The sequence below is a fragment of the Diorhabda sublineata genome, chromosome 2 (assembly GCF_026230105.1).
Source record: "Diorhabda sublineata isolate icDioSubl1.1 chromosome 2, icDioSubl1.1, whole genome shotgun sequence".
Taxonomy (NCBI): domain Eukaryota; kingdom Metazoa; phylum Arthropoda; class Insecta; order Coleoptera; family Chrysomelidae; genus Diorhabda; species Diorhabda sublineata.
The window spans coordinates 25,403,464-25,420,507 of NC_079475.1; the positions used below are offsets into that span (position 1 = coordinate 25,403,464).

At 32.0% G+C, this 17,044-nt stretch overlaps 2 protein-coding genes across 2 annotated transcripts in view; one reads left to right on the top strand and one right to left on the bottom strand.

The window, feature by feature from the left end:
- Positions 1-17,044, bottom strand: part of LOC130440456 (centrosomal protein of 162 kDa) — a 22,380-nt gene continuing 5,336 nt past the window's right edge. The window contains exons 3-5 of the mRNA XM_056773604.1: positions 5,692-6,912; positions 2,745-2,996; positions 1-2,652 (exon numbers count right to left, since the gene is read on the bottom strand). Of these exons, the coding sequence (XP_056629582.1) occupies positions 2,470-2,652; positions 2,745-2,996; positions 5,692-6,912 (1,656 nt within the window). The 3' untranslated portion in view covers positions 1-2,469. The remainder of the gene's footprint in view (positions 2,653-2,744; positions 2,997-5,691; positions 6,913-17,044) is intronic.
- Positions 9,091-17,044, top strand: part of LOC130440459 (carboxypeptidase B-like) — a 10,945-nt gene continuing 2,991 nt past the window's right edge. The window contains exons 1-5 of the mRNA XM_056773611.1: positions 9,091-9,574; positions 13,042-13,281; positions 14,149-14,328; positions 15,041-15,174; positions 16,396-16,679. Coding sequence (XP_056629589.1) covers positions 9,499-9,574; positions 13,042-13,281; positions 14,149-14,328; positions 15,041-15,174; positions 16,396-16,679 — 914 coding nt within the window. The 5' untranslated portion in view covers positions 9,091-9,498. The remainder of the gene's footprint in view (positions 9,575-13,041; positions 13,282-14,148; positions 14,329-15,040; positions 15,175-16,395; positions 16,680-17,044) is intronic.

Below are 17,044 nucleotides of genomic sequence, written 5' to 3' on the forward strand. Positions count from 1 at the left end.
ACGCAATTTTATTAACAACATTCAAAAATAAATTTAACATTCACTATAGTTAAACACATTTCCCACACAGCAATCATTTATATCAACAGTAGAAAAGAAAATGTCGATGTATACGTTATAAAATATGTATTTTCAAATAAGTACGGTAAAAGTAATAAATTCGATAATTATATAAAATTACCGGTGATTAAACATTGTCACCACTGAATTTGGTAAAAATGATAAATTATTTGATATTTATCAAATTTACTGGTTAGTTCATAAAATCCCCAACTCGTGATGGAGAATGTGATAAAAGTTCCTAACTTTACTTCATTGTCTACTTTCATTTATGAAGTTCACAGTTAAGCCAAAGTTCAAGACTGTATGGTAAACCAAAAATATTCATATGCTGTAAAAACAGGTATGGTAGACACTGATATAATTGTCGAAGAGCATCAAGATACTAGTCCCAGTTTTCATCCCTTAGCATCTGGAAATTTACCTAAAGAAGAATTATTGGAGTTTTCAAGTGAATTTTCAGACTGCATTGTTATAGAGGAAATTAATAGTTTTGACGACGAAAAATCGGTAGAGACTTTGAAGAGGATGTGTGAAATTGGAACATTTAAGTGTATAAGAGAAGGTTTAAATAATTTAACGAAAGAATTCATTTACTCACAGTTAAGAAATATTCGCAGACAAGGTACAGGATAAAACTTTTGGTGTTTCTATGTATTTTTGTTTCTCAAAATTTTAATATTATCGTTTAAAAGGCTGTATTTTCTTGTTTTGATTTGCAGACACTTTTATGAATTGTTTATGAATTTTCGAGACTTTTGTTTGTATAGAATTTTTTTGTTAAATCCCAAAATGATATTATTTTACTGTTTCAATTCTGGTTAGTATTTATTTACATATTACACTTTTTAATTTGTTTTTGAGAAATATCTGTATTTTATGAGATCTTATTTTAAAAGTGATATTGTAATCATGTCAATTAATGTTCCTTGGTTTAGTTAAAAATGTATGTAAATATTATTTTATAAATAGATGTGTCCCAGTTATAAGGTATTGTTTCTATTGTGAATTCGGAGAACTGCGAAATAGGAACTGAATGAAAATGAATAACACAGAATATGGTAGATATTCTTTGTTGTATAATAATAATAATAACTAAGTTTGCATTTCTTCTTACGGTATGTTCTATGACTACACGTAAGATTATTTAAAATAAATTATTATTATTTAAAATATTTGAATATTTTTTGTTATTAATAAAAAAACTTTGTATAGTGTTATAGTGTTTTGCCTTAATAAGAAATCGAGGGTGTATAAAAATGAAAAGTATAATATTTCCAAGCAATAGTGTATTCGGTTAACCATTCATGGCAGCTACATATATTTGTATCTATGGAATATTTCACCTCATGGATTTATGCAGAAAGTTGTGAGTTTCATACTAGTGCCAAATGAAGCCCTGCTTCCTGATGAATACATTGGTTCAATTTTACACTTTCTGCACCAATAGGACGAAATATTAAGAAGTATTTCTTATACGGAAAACAATAAAAATATGGAAATTAGATTTTTCATACACTTGTGTGACAAGATGATAGACCGTAAGTTGCACAGAATACAATATCTGTATTCTTTGTAATTCCGATGATATAGATATCAACAGAAATGGAAATTTTCATGTATATTAGCGGATAATCACAAAAAATAAGAAAATGTAACTTTTGCTGTGTGGGCTTATGCTAATAATTAATTAATGGGATTGTATTACATAAACAATTTTTGTTCATTGATGGTGATAATTGAAACATTTAATAACTCAATAAAAGGTAGTGAAATTATTTTCATATCCAATGTGAAGTAACTTTGCTCATGTTATAGCTCAACTTGATTGGCAGAAATATAATTTCTAGTACAGTTTCAATACTCCACTATACTAGGGCCGTTTTTTTTCAATCTCCGATAGGCTACAAATAGTTCATATAAAACAATAATTTTATTAACAAAATATTGGTACACATATTTTTAGACATAATCACCGGAGAGATTGAGACCTTTGTCATATCTGTGGACAAGCCTTTCAATACCCTCTTCAAAGAAAGCTACCGCTAATGGAGCCTAACCGTTAAGTAAGCAGTAATGGTGAATTTGCGGTTTTCTTTAACCATTCTATCAACTCATCTTTAAACTTTCGACACCATTCACAACACCATCACTCATGAAGTTTTTCCTATATACACGATTTATTCCCCGATGGATTTCTGCAGCACTATGGCCTGTAGAAAACATTGCAATACATACTTGGCGGGAGCATCAGCGTCTGCACGGAGCGATCGGAGGTTGAAAGAAAAGTGGCCCTCGTATTAAATTATTCCTGTTCTCATTATTGTTTCGCCTAATACCATTAATGATAAAAATTGACATATTAACAAACCAATCCCCTTTGGAATACTTAATCAGCTTATGTCTGAATTATTGAAACGCTCGGACGGAAGTCAAAGTTTGGTCTAACTCTGCTTTATACGAAATCAACTGCTGATGTCTTTCTGAACATTGTGGACAACTTCTGTTAGTCAAGTTTTTTTGAGCCAAGTTTTGGATCATAGACCTTAACCTATACTCACGTTCCACATACTGTTTTTCCAAAAATCCAATCTGTAAAAAAAACATGAAATTCGTAGTAGAGTAAAAAAATATTTTTGTAATAAAGTATAAAAATATGAGGCAGTAATTGTGATTTATCATACCTTTTGTAATAAAGGAGATACACCTACAGTATCCTCCGCAAACGTCCTATTGCTAGTTGGCATATTAAGCAAACGATTATTCAAGTGATCTCTTTCAACTCTAACAATTGCTAATTCATCTCTAGCAGAAATCAACTGGGATTGAAGAGACGCTAATGAGATCTGATGAATTTCCAGCTGTTCTCTTAAAGGGCTCACACTAGCTATATAATTGGACACCTCTTGTTCGTGCGCCTCTTGAAGGGCAGTTAACTGAAATAAATTTAATACTGGAGTACAGCTTATAGATAAAAAAACAGTGAGACTTGAATATAATCCACTTCTTCTTAGTTTTGATACACGTTATCAGTTGAAATGTGTAAATAGTTTGGATACGAGCAAACCTATGAGGCTACGTGTAATTGCGAAATAAATTATACAATTATGAAATATTTTCTGATCTATCACCAGAAGCATCAAATTTGATATGCAGCCGATATTGTATTGAAAAAGAAACTATAGTAGATTGGAAAAGGAATCAAAAAGATTTAGCCTCAGGATGAATGGCGAAAAAGCTGGAAATGCAACGCCAAAGGAAGAATTAGATGGAAAAAAGAGATTTCAGGACGGAAAACGAAGAATATCATTTTGAAACAGTTGAGTCATTCGATTATCTGGATTTCGAATACGGATGATGAGACGAAAGTGTTAGAAAATCGGATAGCAAAGGATAGTACAATAATGGGGTTCTTAAATAATATTTTTAAAGCAAATCAACGAAAGCAACAAAGATAAGATTGCACAAAACAATGACTGTACTATATGGATGTGAGTTCTGTAATCCGAAAAATACTGGGGGTGTGAAAATAAACAATAAGTCTTGGAGAAGAAGAAGAAGAACAAACGCAGAGTTGAAACAAATATATCACTCAACTAGTCAAAGCCCAAAGAGTCAGGTAATTGGGATTTGTATGCAGAATGTACGAAAACAGAATTGCCATGAGATCACAAATGCGGGGAGAGGGAATTGGAAGAAGAAGAAGAAGAGGAGCAAAGGCCAGAAACGGGCGGAGAGTTATAGTAAAAAGAGTAGAGTAAGAAGAACAAAACAGAGATTTTGAAATATATATATATATATATATATATATATATATATATATATCTTTTTAATTGTAAAAAATAATCTAGCCATCGGTCTTCAAGGCCTGCACTGCTGTAATATAACATTTTGTTTCTATGTATTCGAAATTAACGTAATTTTTATTTAGTGTTATTACAAATGAATATAAAGTTTATATTATCAACTAATAATAATTAGACATAACAATCTTTTTATCCATTCCAAACGATAATAAATAAATTTTCTATGAAATATTGAAATTGAATTATAACAGAGAAAATAACCGTTCGTTATTCTTTTTTGGCTATAATTATCAACATAACTTTTTATGTGTCTGAAATGCTCGGAATATATTAGAGTTAGTACATTTCACTTTTCTCATTACGAAAACGCTTATATATAATATATGAAGTATTAACGCATGTTTTTTAGTAAATACGAAAAAAATTAAGTGAAGGAAAAGGTTAATTTGCTCCACTTGATATAAAAAAGGGAAGTTTGCAAAATACATGGTTGATCAGTACACCTTTGTATTAAAAGATGTTGAAACTGACATATAATGGGACATACCAGAGAGAAAATAACCCTTCTTCATTCTTTTTTAGATAAAATTATCAATACAACTTTTTATGTATTAAAATGCCAGGACTTATAAGCAAGAAGAGTCATTAATTAACGTTTGTTGCTCTGCTTTATTTAATAATCGATTCGTTAGCTAAAATTATGTAATTGGATAATGAAATAGTAAAACTTTTTGCAATGCTGAATATAAAATAAGGTAGTTTTATAAATGACTCTAGAAAATAGAAAAATCCTCCGATTTCGATGAATTTTTTTTAAAAAACTTTCTTTTTTACGGCGGATTTATGAAAAGAAAAATATGGGAAATATCTCACCAGGAGATTTCATATAGTTTTATAACTTTAAATTTGATCATAAACGCACTTCTTCGCATATAATCGTTAATAACTTTTTTACAAAGCATAAAACATTTTGAAAAATTTTTGTTTATAAATTCATTTTTTATCTCTAACCTTAGCAAGATTACAGGTGCATATATATGTGAGAAAATGTCAATTTTAAAGAAATTGAACATGAAAATCAACATTTTTGTATAATTTTTTTTTTCAATTTGTTCGTTTTTTGCGTTGATTTTGAAAAAAAAATATAACAACTTCATTTGATTATTTGGAAAAAAGTTATCAACAATTATACGTGAATTAGTGCATTTTCATGTACATATAAAGCCCTGAAACCAATATAAGTTTTCATTTTTTTTTCTAATTCCCATGATTTTTTCGTAAATTTGCCGTTAAAACGACGATTTAAAAAAATTCATCGAAATCGGATGATTTTTCGATTTTCTAGAGCCAAAAACTAGAAGACGTTCGAATTTGTTATTAGAATCCAAAAGATCGTCATAAGAACTTTTAAGAAGTTGATGGCTTTTATTGACAGTTTCTAGCTGAAGTTGTAACGATGTATTCATTTCTTTAGAATCTTCAAGATCTTCTGAAGCTTTTTCCAACTCCATATTTATTTCTGGAAACCTAACCAAAAAACGAGGGGACCGAAAATAAAACAAGATTTGGCTACGTACATTCAAGGCCAAAAAATTTGCAAATGAAGATGAGGTTACCGCATTTATAAAAAGATCTGGCTAAAAAATACCTATTCGATTGCTGAATGATACAGATTAAAGATTTTTAATTTTTGCTAAACTATAAAACATTATTTTTATCAATGTTCCATACCTAACAGAATACGAGGTGTTATTTGAAAAATTTGGTGACTTTCATAAAAATATTATTGATATTTGAATTACTTAAGTAACGAAAATGCACTTACGTCTCCTATCCTCTTACTTTGTAGTTGTTGATAATCTTCTTGTAATTTATCTAATTGTAGTTTTAATTTATCCCTTTCTCGTTTTAAATGGAGGACCGTTTCTTCCTTCCGAAAATCCTTCTCCGAACTACAGCTATTTGATCTTGTTTGTAGACGATCCAGGGGAAGACTTTTCAGTTCCTTTTTATCAATTAAGTTTTTTAAACTACCCTCTCTTTCCTTTTGTAATCTCTTATTTGTTTTCTTCAGATCTTCGATTTCTTTCTGAAGTTTAGTAATTACTTTTTCTTTATTTGCGAGGTCTGCTTGTAAGCCTCGTATAGTAGCTAACAAATGAGAATCCTCATTTTTCTTTGAAGTTATTGATCTCTGTGGTTTACTAGTAGAAGTTGTTGGTGGAGGTGGAACTGCTGACGTGACGGCATCCGTTTGTGTGAAAGTAGTAAAAGTTTCCTTCTGCGGTATTTTGTCTTCGACCATAGTTTGAGTATAAACGTCATAAGTTTCGCTTCTTCTTTTCAACTGATTCTTTAAATCACAAACGTGTAATTCCAAATCCTCGATGTGATTTTCGTATTTGGATTTCATTTGGTTAAACTTTTCTTGTATTTCCATAAATACTTTGGAAGATTGGGTTTCTCTACTGACTTGTTCTTGTTCCAACGATTTTATTCTATCTTCCAAAATTTTCCTAGCTGTTAAGTTCGTGTCCATAGCATTTTCTTTAGCTGCAACTATTAATGCCGATACTGAATCTGGATGTTTCCTAGCTATAATTCTTTCCATTTCCTTAATTTGTCTATTCAAATCTTGGATACATTTGGCGTCTTTTTCGTGTTGGAGTTTGAAATTTTTATTTTGAAGTTTCTCCATTTCCAGTAATTTATTTAAATTCACTTCGTTCTCTACTAGTTTATCTTTCGATTGTTGTAACAGAATAAATTCGTTCTTATATTTGTCTAAGCTGTTGTCTAATTCAAAAAGACGACGTTCGAATTTTTTATTAGAATCCAAAAGATCGTCATAAGAACTTTTAAGAAGTTGATGGCTTTTATTGACAGTTTCTAGCTGAAGTTGTAAAGATGTATTCATTTCTTTAGAATCTTTAAGATCTTCTAAAGCTTTTTCCAACTCCATATTTATTTCTGGAGACGAAAGGGTTTTAGATGATAATACGGATTTGGTTTGTTCCAAGGCGGTTTGCGTCCTTTCTAATTCCACCTGCAAAAAGAAAATAAGATAAATCTGATGAAACGGCATAAAAATGCCGTATTTTTTTTATTATTAGTTGTGGTTGGTCAAAATTAATAAATAATTATTTATTAAATATGTTCATACATCTTTAGATCGAAGACGGATACTTTCTGCCAACTCTCGTACACATTCAGCAACTCACGAAGCGGTCGAAATCTATAACTTTTCGTTCGACAATATTTAAATTTCGTACTAGTGCGAATTTAGAGCAGATTGCTAGTATGGAATAATTTGAGAAAACCAAATCATTGTAGAAGTATAATAAGATATTAAGTTTGCTTTGAATCTGATTATTTATTTAATGTAATGAATCCGAATTAGTATGCATAGTCAGTCATGAGTTACAAACGTAGAATTTCTATACATTTAACTACTGAGGTCAATTCAAAAAAATGTTCTAACGCTTTGTATAACAAATAAAATATTACAATTAAAGCTTTATATGGCAATATGAGAAGTATAAAAGATAATAGTTATTTTCAGAATTGATGCATGATTACTTTTCTAAGTATGGCGTTGTGGTTTGTAATTTCAAGAATATATGATTTCTAAAAACGCAAAAATAAGTTTTGTTTATAAAAATTGTTTTATTCATTGAGCCACGAACATTCTACGAGGTCTGGCTATTAAATAACGAGACTGATAACGAAAAAGGGTTTTATTATAAAAATTTATTCCACATTCGAATGCTCCTCTTCACTATACTCCCCTCCCTTCGCCACACACATTTCCATCGTTTTTTCCATTGATCGAAGCAGTGCTGGAAGTATTCTTTGGTGAGTGCCTTTAGAAGCTCTGCCGTTTTTTGCTTTACCGCTTCCATCGGGTCCCTTTCTAAGCAGATTTTATCTTCGGAAACAAAAAACGGTGCCAAATCTGGTGAATACGGCGGGTGTTCGAGCACTGATGCACAGATGCGTTGTCCTAGTGCAAAATCGGGCCGTGATTTACGAACTCGTTCTCGCAGGGTTGCCAAAACTGACAATAGTAAGTCTGGTTGACAACCTGACCCTCTGGAATCCCTTCAGTCATCATGACGCCGTTAATGTGGAAAAAAGCGATCTCTCTCTCTCTTCTCGACTATATCCTTACTATTGCATATTTAACTTCATAGAGTTAATATGGACAAACGTAAAATCAGAATTACGAAAATGAAATCAGTCTTCAGAACTGAGTAAAGAGGTTGTAGAACTCGTAAAGAAATTTCTAGCAGCAACCTGCCAAGAGCTTTATAAAAACTGTGGTATCACCCTCTTTACAATCCTTCATAATTCATACTTGGAATTGAAATAGTTTTTCTTTTTGTTTTGCAAAGAATTTATTTTCCTTTCTGGTTCTTGCTTTGAAATTTCGTTTTCCTGAAAAAAAACGAATGGGGTACAAAAAGGACTCAGTACACGTCTGGTACCCTGTTTAAACCAAACTCCCTTACAGGCAGATACATTTTACTAATCTATTTACGTTTTATAGTCAGATAAAAGCCTACCGAAGTTCCAATCGACGAATGGGGTACAGAAAGGGTACAGTTCACGTCTGGTACCCTGTTTAAACCAAACTCCCTTACAGGCAGTTTCGTTTTACTCGTCTATTTACGTTTTATAATTTAATATTCAGTTGTAGCAAGTTAACAAGGTATAATAATGATTTTTTTCTAAATATCAAGTAGGACTACAATTAAGTGCATATGTCTAAATAACGGCGTATAATGCCGTCCAATTTATAATGATCCGATTGCCTTTTTTTAAAAAGTTTTTATAAAAATAATGAATTTATGAAATGAGGTATCGACGCCTATCGTAGATCAAACTAAATTGTTGGCTAGTGTATAGTTGCCACTATTTGGCTGATAAACTAGTCCAACAGGCTAGAAGAAAACCGAATGGATGGGTTGGGTACAGGATTTGCTTAAAGGTGTTATAGGAATCGTCTAGGAAAACTAGGAAATCTTCTGGGAGTTATTGATAAGCCGTTGCTGGTAGCCAAATGCCTAGTAGTATTCCAAGGGTAAAAATGTGTTTTTAGTAAAGGCATTACTTGATTCAATAGTACGAATCTGGTATCGGATTTGTAGGATCGTTTAATCGGTGTTGCTCGGGCTGATTCGGCACTTTTATCAGCAGTACAGATTGATTACTCGCTACCTTTGGAGAAGATGATTGGGTAAGGTGCGGTATGTTCTAGGTGAAACAATAGATAAGTATTTAGACTAATTAAATCAAACTTCCATTCACTAAACTGATACTTAATCGATGTGTTAAATAATTGCAACAATAATATGAGTGTATTAATAAATAATTCTGATGCGTAACCAACATTCAAATTTCACAAAAATGCGACCGGTTTGCATAAATAAAAAGATGCAGTTGGTAGACGGTTAGAATTTATATTTTTTACCTCAACAATTAACTCATCGACGACGCGACGCCAATTTTCGAAACGGATTAGTCTTTAACATGTTGTCGTTCGAAGAACCTAACCAGTACCGTTTATCTAAAACGGGTCTTCTCGTTAGTATATAAAGTAGAAAATTTTCGAGCCGCGACTCACATTAAAATGAGGCGCATCCTTTTGTTTTTATTTGTGTTGGTTGTCGTAGTGGACATAACTTTAGGTCGGACACCTTTTCAAGGTGAGTAAGCAAAAAAATATGTGGTTGTTTATAAGATTCTCGAGTTTGGAATATTTTAAATTCACCTTTCTAAGAACAACTAAATTTCGGATTGTTTAAATCGATATACATATTGATAATTCATTCGTGCATTTCAATTATCAGTACCTACGTTGTGAAATATATTGTTTATAACTTAAACACTAATTTTTATTAATACAATTTGTTAAATATTATTTTATTTACAATGATTTTTTGAAGATAATACTGGTCGTTGATTATTTACTGTTTTTAGTTATTAAGTATATACTGCCGACATATAGCCGCTTTAAAATTGGTATTGGTAAAATTGAAAAAAGTCATTAATAAGAATCGAAAGACGTTAGTATTTAGTGCTCAATTAGTGTTGCAGTTGTAGCCAAGGATTTTTAAAAATTTTTTTACTGCTAATATAACGACGTCAGCAGTCTTAAGGACTGGTAGGAGACTCTAAAATGGAAATGAAAGGCGTCCACTATTTAGTGCCTTAAGTGTAGCCAAAGATTTTCGTAACAAAAAATTTATTATCAATCGTTCAAATCAATTACTGCTAATAAAACGAAGCAAGCAGACTTAGGGGTATATTATGTCTCTAGAATCGGATTTGGTAGAATTGAAAGACGTCACTATTCAGTGCTCGATTAGTGCTGCCGTTGAAACCAAAAAAATATGAAAAATATTATGTTCAACAAGAAAAAATCCTGGTACTTTCAGGATTGGTGGTTCCTGGGCGCAGTTAGTCTTCGGGGTAGAATAAGATGCTAAAATCGGAATGGAGAGAATTGGTATACGTCAATATTTAGTGTCCAATTAGTCCTGCCGTTGTAGCCAACGATTTATGATCAATTTTTTTTAGTTTTTCGACAATCGTTCGTGTGATACTGTGACCGAAGGAAAAAGGAAAATATTAAAAGAAAAGTTTTCCATTGGAGGTTTTTCGAAAATTCGATCTTACATTCAGGATAACATTTTTAAAACTCAAAAAACTACATCCATTGCCGTCTTAACATCAAAATCGAACAACGCGTTTAAAAGTTTTGGCTTCTCAAAAATTTCTAGAAAAAAGTTATGTCCAGATAACTCTCAAATTTTTAGACTTATCGATTTTGTAACCTTCACAACATTTTTAGTTCTTAAAAAATTCCGTCTAATGACATAGATTAAAATTGGTCAGTTTCAAAATATCGTTATTGCAAAAATTTAAAAAAAAAATGGAATTGTAGAGCTTAAGATTTATCGATATTGTCGTGTTAAGCTCACAGAGCTCTGCCATATCAGTTTGACAGTTCTTCGGCGCGCTTTGAGTGTTGTCGGGACGTTTTCAGGATGGCCTACAGGGTCAACCACTTATTTTTTACTGTGATGTTAACGCCCCTGCACAGCACTCTGGAGGAAGAGGTATCATAAAATTGTTGATTGTTAACTATGCTAAAATGTGTGAATTTGAAAAAAAAATTAAAGAGTATTTGAAAATTTTGAAAACAAAAAATTTTTTGGTATTAAATTTTCAAAAATTTTTCATCTTGAACTTGGGATGAAAAAAAATAATAGTGACGCTTTTCCTAATATGGGAGAATCGGATTTGGAACCACAGCCGACGCCTTTTGCAAATACTGATAACGGTAACTGCATTAACTTTAGTATTTGTAAACTATTCTCGCAATTCTCTTCAGCCCCCAAACACATAATTCCAGCACGATTTAACAACAATTAAGGGATTGGTTTTCGTTTAAAAACAAAAATTTATAGATTTTCTTAGTACCATAGTATGGAAGGTGTAAAAGAAAACCTGCGTTCAGTTGTTAAATCAAATATGGAATCGTAGATTGAATGAGATTTTCCATGTCTCATAGAAAGAATTTTTTTATCCAATAATAAATAAACACAATATATTTTTTAATAAAAAAAAAATAATAGCCTGTAGCGCAGGAATCACAATCTTGCTATCCACACACAACATGTCCACAAACAACGACTTTTCTGAAATAACACAGCTCAATAATATAATATCTGAGAAAGTATTCGAATTTTCTATCGTCTACCACAAGACTTATGACCTCTATATCGTTTGAATTTACAGAACACCTGACGCTGACGTGTATACTTTCTGTCACAAACTACTGCAAACTAATTCTATGTGGCAATCTCAATATTGATTATTCCAGTGTTTGTGCTGGTCAAGAATGTCTTCAGTCAATTTTTGATTCTTTTGGTATGGTCATGCATACAACGGCACCAACCAGAATAATTAAGACTAGTTCTAGTACTATAGACCATGTCGTGTCATCGTATGATCCACCGACCGACTGTACTGTCTTTAATTCAGGTCTCTCCGATCATGAATCATGTTTCTCGCAAATAATGCCGAAAATAGTTTTCAAAACTTCAAGCACAGTTGTCAAACAACTGACAGGATCATGCTCTTTGGTGGTGTAGACTTCGAATTTTCTAGATTCAAAAAACATGAAATCCGCCAAAGATATTTATTATAATAGGAGACTTTTCGTAATAGTTTCTAAATAAACATGGTTCATTCTGAATGATTTAAGAACTAAGTCTTCTTCATCGAGCATAATCTCTACCTCACCTGATAACCTCAATAATTACTTTGTGAATGTAGCCAAAAATTTATCAAATTCTATAACTCCTTACTCTCCTCCCTACACTCTTAAATCAAAATTGAAAGTGGAGAACTAACCTTTTTGAAGTCATTTCAAATAACAGCATTCCTCAAAGCTCTGGGACTGTACTAAGACTTTTAGAACATTTGTCCAGACTAGCTCTCCATTTCTGTCGTGGCTGTCCCGCCTTGTTTTATTTGTATTCTGGCTTCATAGATTTCATTTGTTAACGAAAATTTTGTTCATTGATTAGTGTGACAAAGTTCAGTACATCCTTTGTCCTTTCGGATATCAATTTGAAAATTTGAGGGATTATAGATATTAGTCTTCACATTATAAAATTTTTTATAATCTTACCGGATGTTCCAGAATGGTGTGCCATATCAAAGTTGACTTTTTTTAAATGAAGCATAATCAGCTGCGGCCGAAGCATTTACTTTATCACACTAATCAATCAACCTGTATGTGGTCTAACAAGCGTAACTGCCTTTTTCAAATTTGTTTTTGAAAAAATTGAATTTAACACATAAGAGACAAACATAACAAGAGAGTTTGTAAGTCAATCAGTCGGCATGGAATTGAGGTTAAGTCTCTAGTGACGTAAACAATCATGCTGGGTCTGAATCGACAGCAGTACAGATCGACGGCTCTCTACTTTTTGAGAAGATAATTGGGTAGGCTGTGGTGGGTTTTAGAGAAAAATTATATTAATTATATCAAACAAAAGGCATACTAGAACGAAATTTAATACACAAGAGACAAACATTAAGAGAAAAAACATTTTCATGATTTTCTCGCCGAATATGTAGTTTGTGTTTTCAATTTCAGCTCCATCGTTCACAGTCCGGGAAAATGAGGAATTTCCTCTGAATTTGGAACCAGTAATAATTGAAGAAACTGAATCGACCTCAAAATTAATTGAATCTGAAAATGAAGATCAAAACGAACAATATTTCGAAGATCTTACACGGATAGGACGGATAAGTTATAATGGAAATCAACTTTGGAAAGCAGTGGTTGACGACATAGAAAAAATTAAAGTTTTAACCAATTTAAGAGATGAAAACCGTAAGTAATTTTTAAATATATGCCACGTTTTTTTTTGGTTTTCTATAAAAAAGTCTAAATATATATTTACTCATAGTAATAATCATAGTAAAATCATGAAAATTTTATGGATTGGGTTTTCGGATACGTTCTTGTTAACTAAAATATTTTCAAAGATGGTCGACTTCCCTGTAAATTAATACATTTTTTAAATCTATGTAAAATTTTAGTATACTTTTGTCTAAAAACTTTTTACGAAAAATAGGTTTAGGAGGAAGAAACAGATGAACCTCCAAGGGCAAAATAATAAAAATAGTCGTAGCTGGCAGATGTTCATTTGTCCCCAAACAGTAACTTGGATCTTTTCTACCTGCTTAGAATTCTCTTAAATGTACACTCCTCTCAGAAATTATTATGGAAACAACAATATCGTAGGTTAGATCCTAATCCCCAAAAAACGATCTAAAAGATTGTTCTGAGGTAATTTTTTTGTAAAATCAAAGGAAAAAAAGTTATAGAGCACTTTTTAGCTCATAATTCACAAATTTTCCATACGATGAATAGTTCGCGAAATATAACGAATATGGTGTTTGCAACCCTGGGACAAGGTTTGCAGCCCCACAAACTTGGAGCTTCCAGCTTCCAATTGCATCTTTTGAAAAACGCAATTTGGAATGTAATATTTCAATGGACTAAAATCAGTTTATGTAATACTCTAAATGAAAAAATCTCACTCCACGGCCTTTAAAAATAACAGTAAAAATAGTACGAGGTGATGTAATGGTATTATACCAAACGTTCAATATCCCAAAATCCTGACGAGTCAATTATAACACACTTTCGATTCGATTCTTGTCAAAAATAAATAATGAATATTTTAAATTTCAGATATATCTATGTGGGGAGGTAATAGGACAGCGATAGACATATTAGTAAAACCAAATTCTTTACGTACTGTAGAAGAAGCTTTCAAAGAAAAACAGATTAACTTTGATGTAATTATACAAGATTTACAGAAAGCCATTGACGAAGAGAATAACCCAATACAAGAAAACACAGATAGACAAGGTAAGTATTAAAATATTTCACATTTTTTTCTACCAAAACGGTGCCTTTTCAAATGTTGACACTTTTGAGAAACCGAGGAAAAGCTATATGAATATTATCTTGAATGTTTTCCATCCCATGGAATGATTTGTAAGTGGTTCTTTGTTTTTAAAATTGACCATACGAACAACAATTAAAAAACCACATCGAAAGCTGACAAACAACAAAAAAGCTCATGCTGTCAGTTTGGAGGGATTACAAATGTGGTGTGTTTTTTGAGCTGCTTCCAAGGAACCGAACGATCATTTCGAATGTCTACTGTCAACAATTAATGAAACTGGATGAAGCAATCAAAGAAAAACGGCCAGAATCATCAAATCGGAAAGGTTCACCAGTGTTTCACCACGATAATGCAAGGCTTCACATATTTTTGGCAGCTGGTGGTAAACTATTGGAGCTTGGCTGGGAAGTGATGCCACATCCCCCATCTGGCACCATCTGTTTACCAGTTATTTTGAAGTTTGCATAATTCTTTGAATGGTCAAACTTTTACAAATGACTATGACCTTCAATCGCACCTGGTTCAGTTTTTTGAGCCGATAGAAACATGGCAAAAGGTCATTGAACAAAATGGAAAATATATAATTGATTGATAGCTATTGTTTGTTAGAAAAAAAATTATTTTATACTACAAAACCGAAATTACTTTGTCGCCAATAATATATATTTGTAGGTCATCGTTTAACATGGAATTCGTACCATAGGAGCCAAGACATCCATGATTTTCTTAGGTATATCAATGATACGTGCCATGAAATTTGCTCTGTAAAGACAATAGGGTATTCCGTTCAAAAACGACCGATTATCGTAAGTAACATTAATTAAATAAAAAAATTTCTATTTTCATTGCTACCACTTCTTTTCTGGAAATTCTGATACCACTGATATCGTATTATACGAGAAAATCATTTGACTCCGAATGGATTCAAAATATTTACTTCCTAAAATTCGTAATGATACCTAAATAGGATCATATCACATCTTCTTTCTCAAACCCTTGTTTGTAAATGCATAAAAAATTATTATCAACAAGACCTATCTATTTCCATCATATTAAATATCATTCAAAATATTTGACAATATTCATCCAAAACCTATTTTAGACGTAAAACTAAAGGTTTAAAACATTTTACTAACAGCTACTTTTTGGCATTTTAAAATAAAGTTTAATAATTTCGAATTTTTCTAAGTGGGCCAACTGAAATGGGGCGGGGGCTCGTATCTGGTAGTTTTTTAATATTCAATAAATTAACGTAATAAATTAGGATAGTGAACATATTTGATCGTTTTGTGTTAATGTGGATTATACAACATGCATCCCTAAAATCGGTCTCCATGATTTTATTGGTTGAGGAACCAACCTTGGCCTTCTGTATCACCGATTCACCCCGAGAACTCAATGCTTTGATTGTTGTTTAGTCCCCGGTCTGTTGTTGTGGGTTCATGGTTTCGATACGGCACAATAACTTACTGGAGTTGAACAATTGTGTTTGTGATCTATTTCTTATACCCAAATAATCCAAATATATACCCAAATAGCACTGCCTATCAGACACCAATTAAATGACGGAGATTGATTGAATTTTGACCGAAATGATGGTTGGTACATGGTTTTTGAAAAGAGCGGTCTGGCCCTTTGTCAAATGGATAGAACAAAATCAAGAACATTTATTCGAAAAATCTATCGAACTGGTCCCACGTTTCCAAGTATTTTTTTCTTTCCTCCTTTTCTAGAAATCATTTTTATTATTTTGACTTAACTTGTACCTTTAGTAACATATTACGTAACCTTATATATTATAATTTTCAGTTTACTCACTATACAAATATGAAAATGCAAATTGCTTAGTTATTATCATTCATAGATTTCCCATTATTTTATGGTATATAAACCGTTTATGAAAATTCTCTCTTTTCCATATTTGATTCTGTTGTACGAATTTCTGTATTTTCGTAATTAATCCTATGTAAACAACATTGCAATTATTATAAGAATAAAATATATTTCCCAATTTTTTTTGTTTGCAGTTAGTGAAAATTTCAAACGGTAACCCATCTAATAAAGCAGTTTGGATTGACGGTGGAATTCACGCAAGAGAATGGATTTCACCGGCTGTAGTAACCTACATAATTAAATATTTGACTGTACACTTTGAATCGGAACCGAACTATATGCAAAACATTGATTGGTACATAACACCTCTGATAAATCCTGACGGGTACGAATATACTCACACTGTCGATAGACTGTGGAGAAAAAATAGAGCGAGGTCCGGACAGTGCACCGGAACAGATTTAAATAGGAATTTCGGGTGAGTACACATTAGACCCATTATGAGTAGGTAAACAATGTACGACCACTATATCACGAAATCTATAAGTGAATATTCTTCCAATTTGAATCCTAATTTTCTATAAAAATAGATTATCCACTCTATGCACATGCAATGTCCCTGACTGCCAACAATAACTTATTAGAAGTGTCAGTGTAAAGTTTGACGTCAAAAAAGTAAACCAGAAATAAATTAAAAGAAAAAAAGATGTCCACCGAAATTGTGAAAATCGAAAAATTTATTTAAAGCGTCAAGGGTTAAGAGGTAAGCAGATTTACGAAGATATGCTTAATACCCTTGGTGATCAATGTCCTTCGTATGCGACCGTGAAAAATTGGACTGCA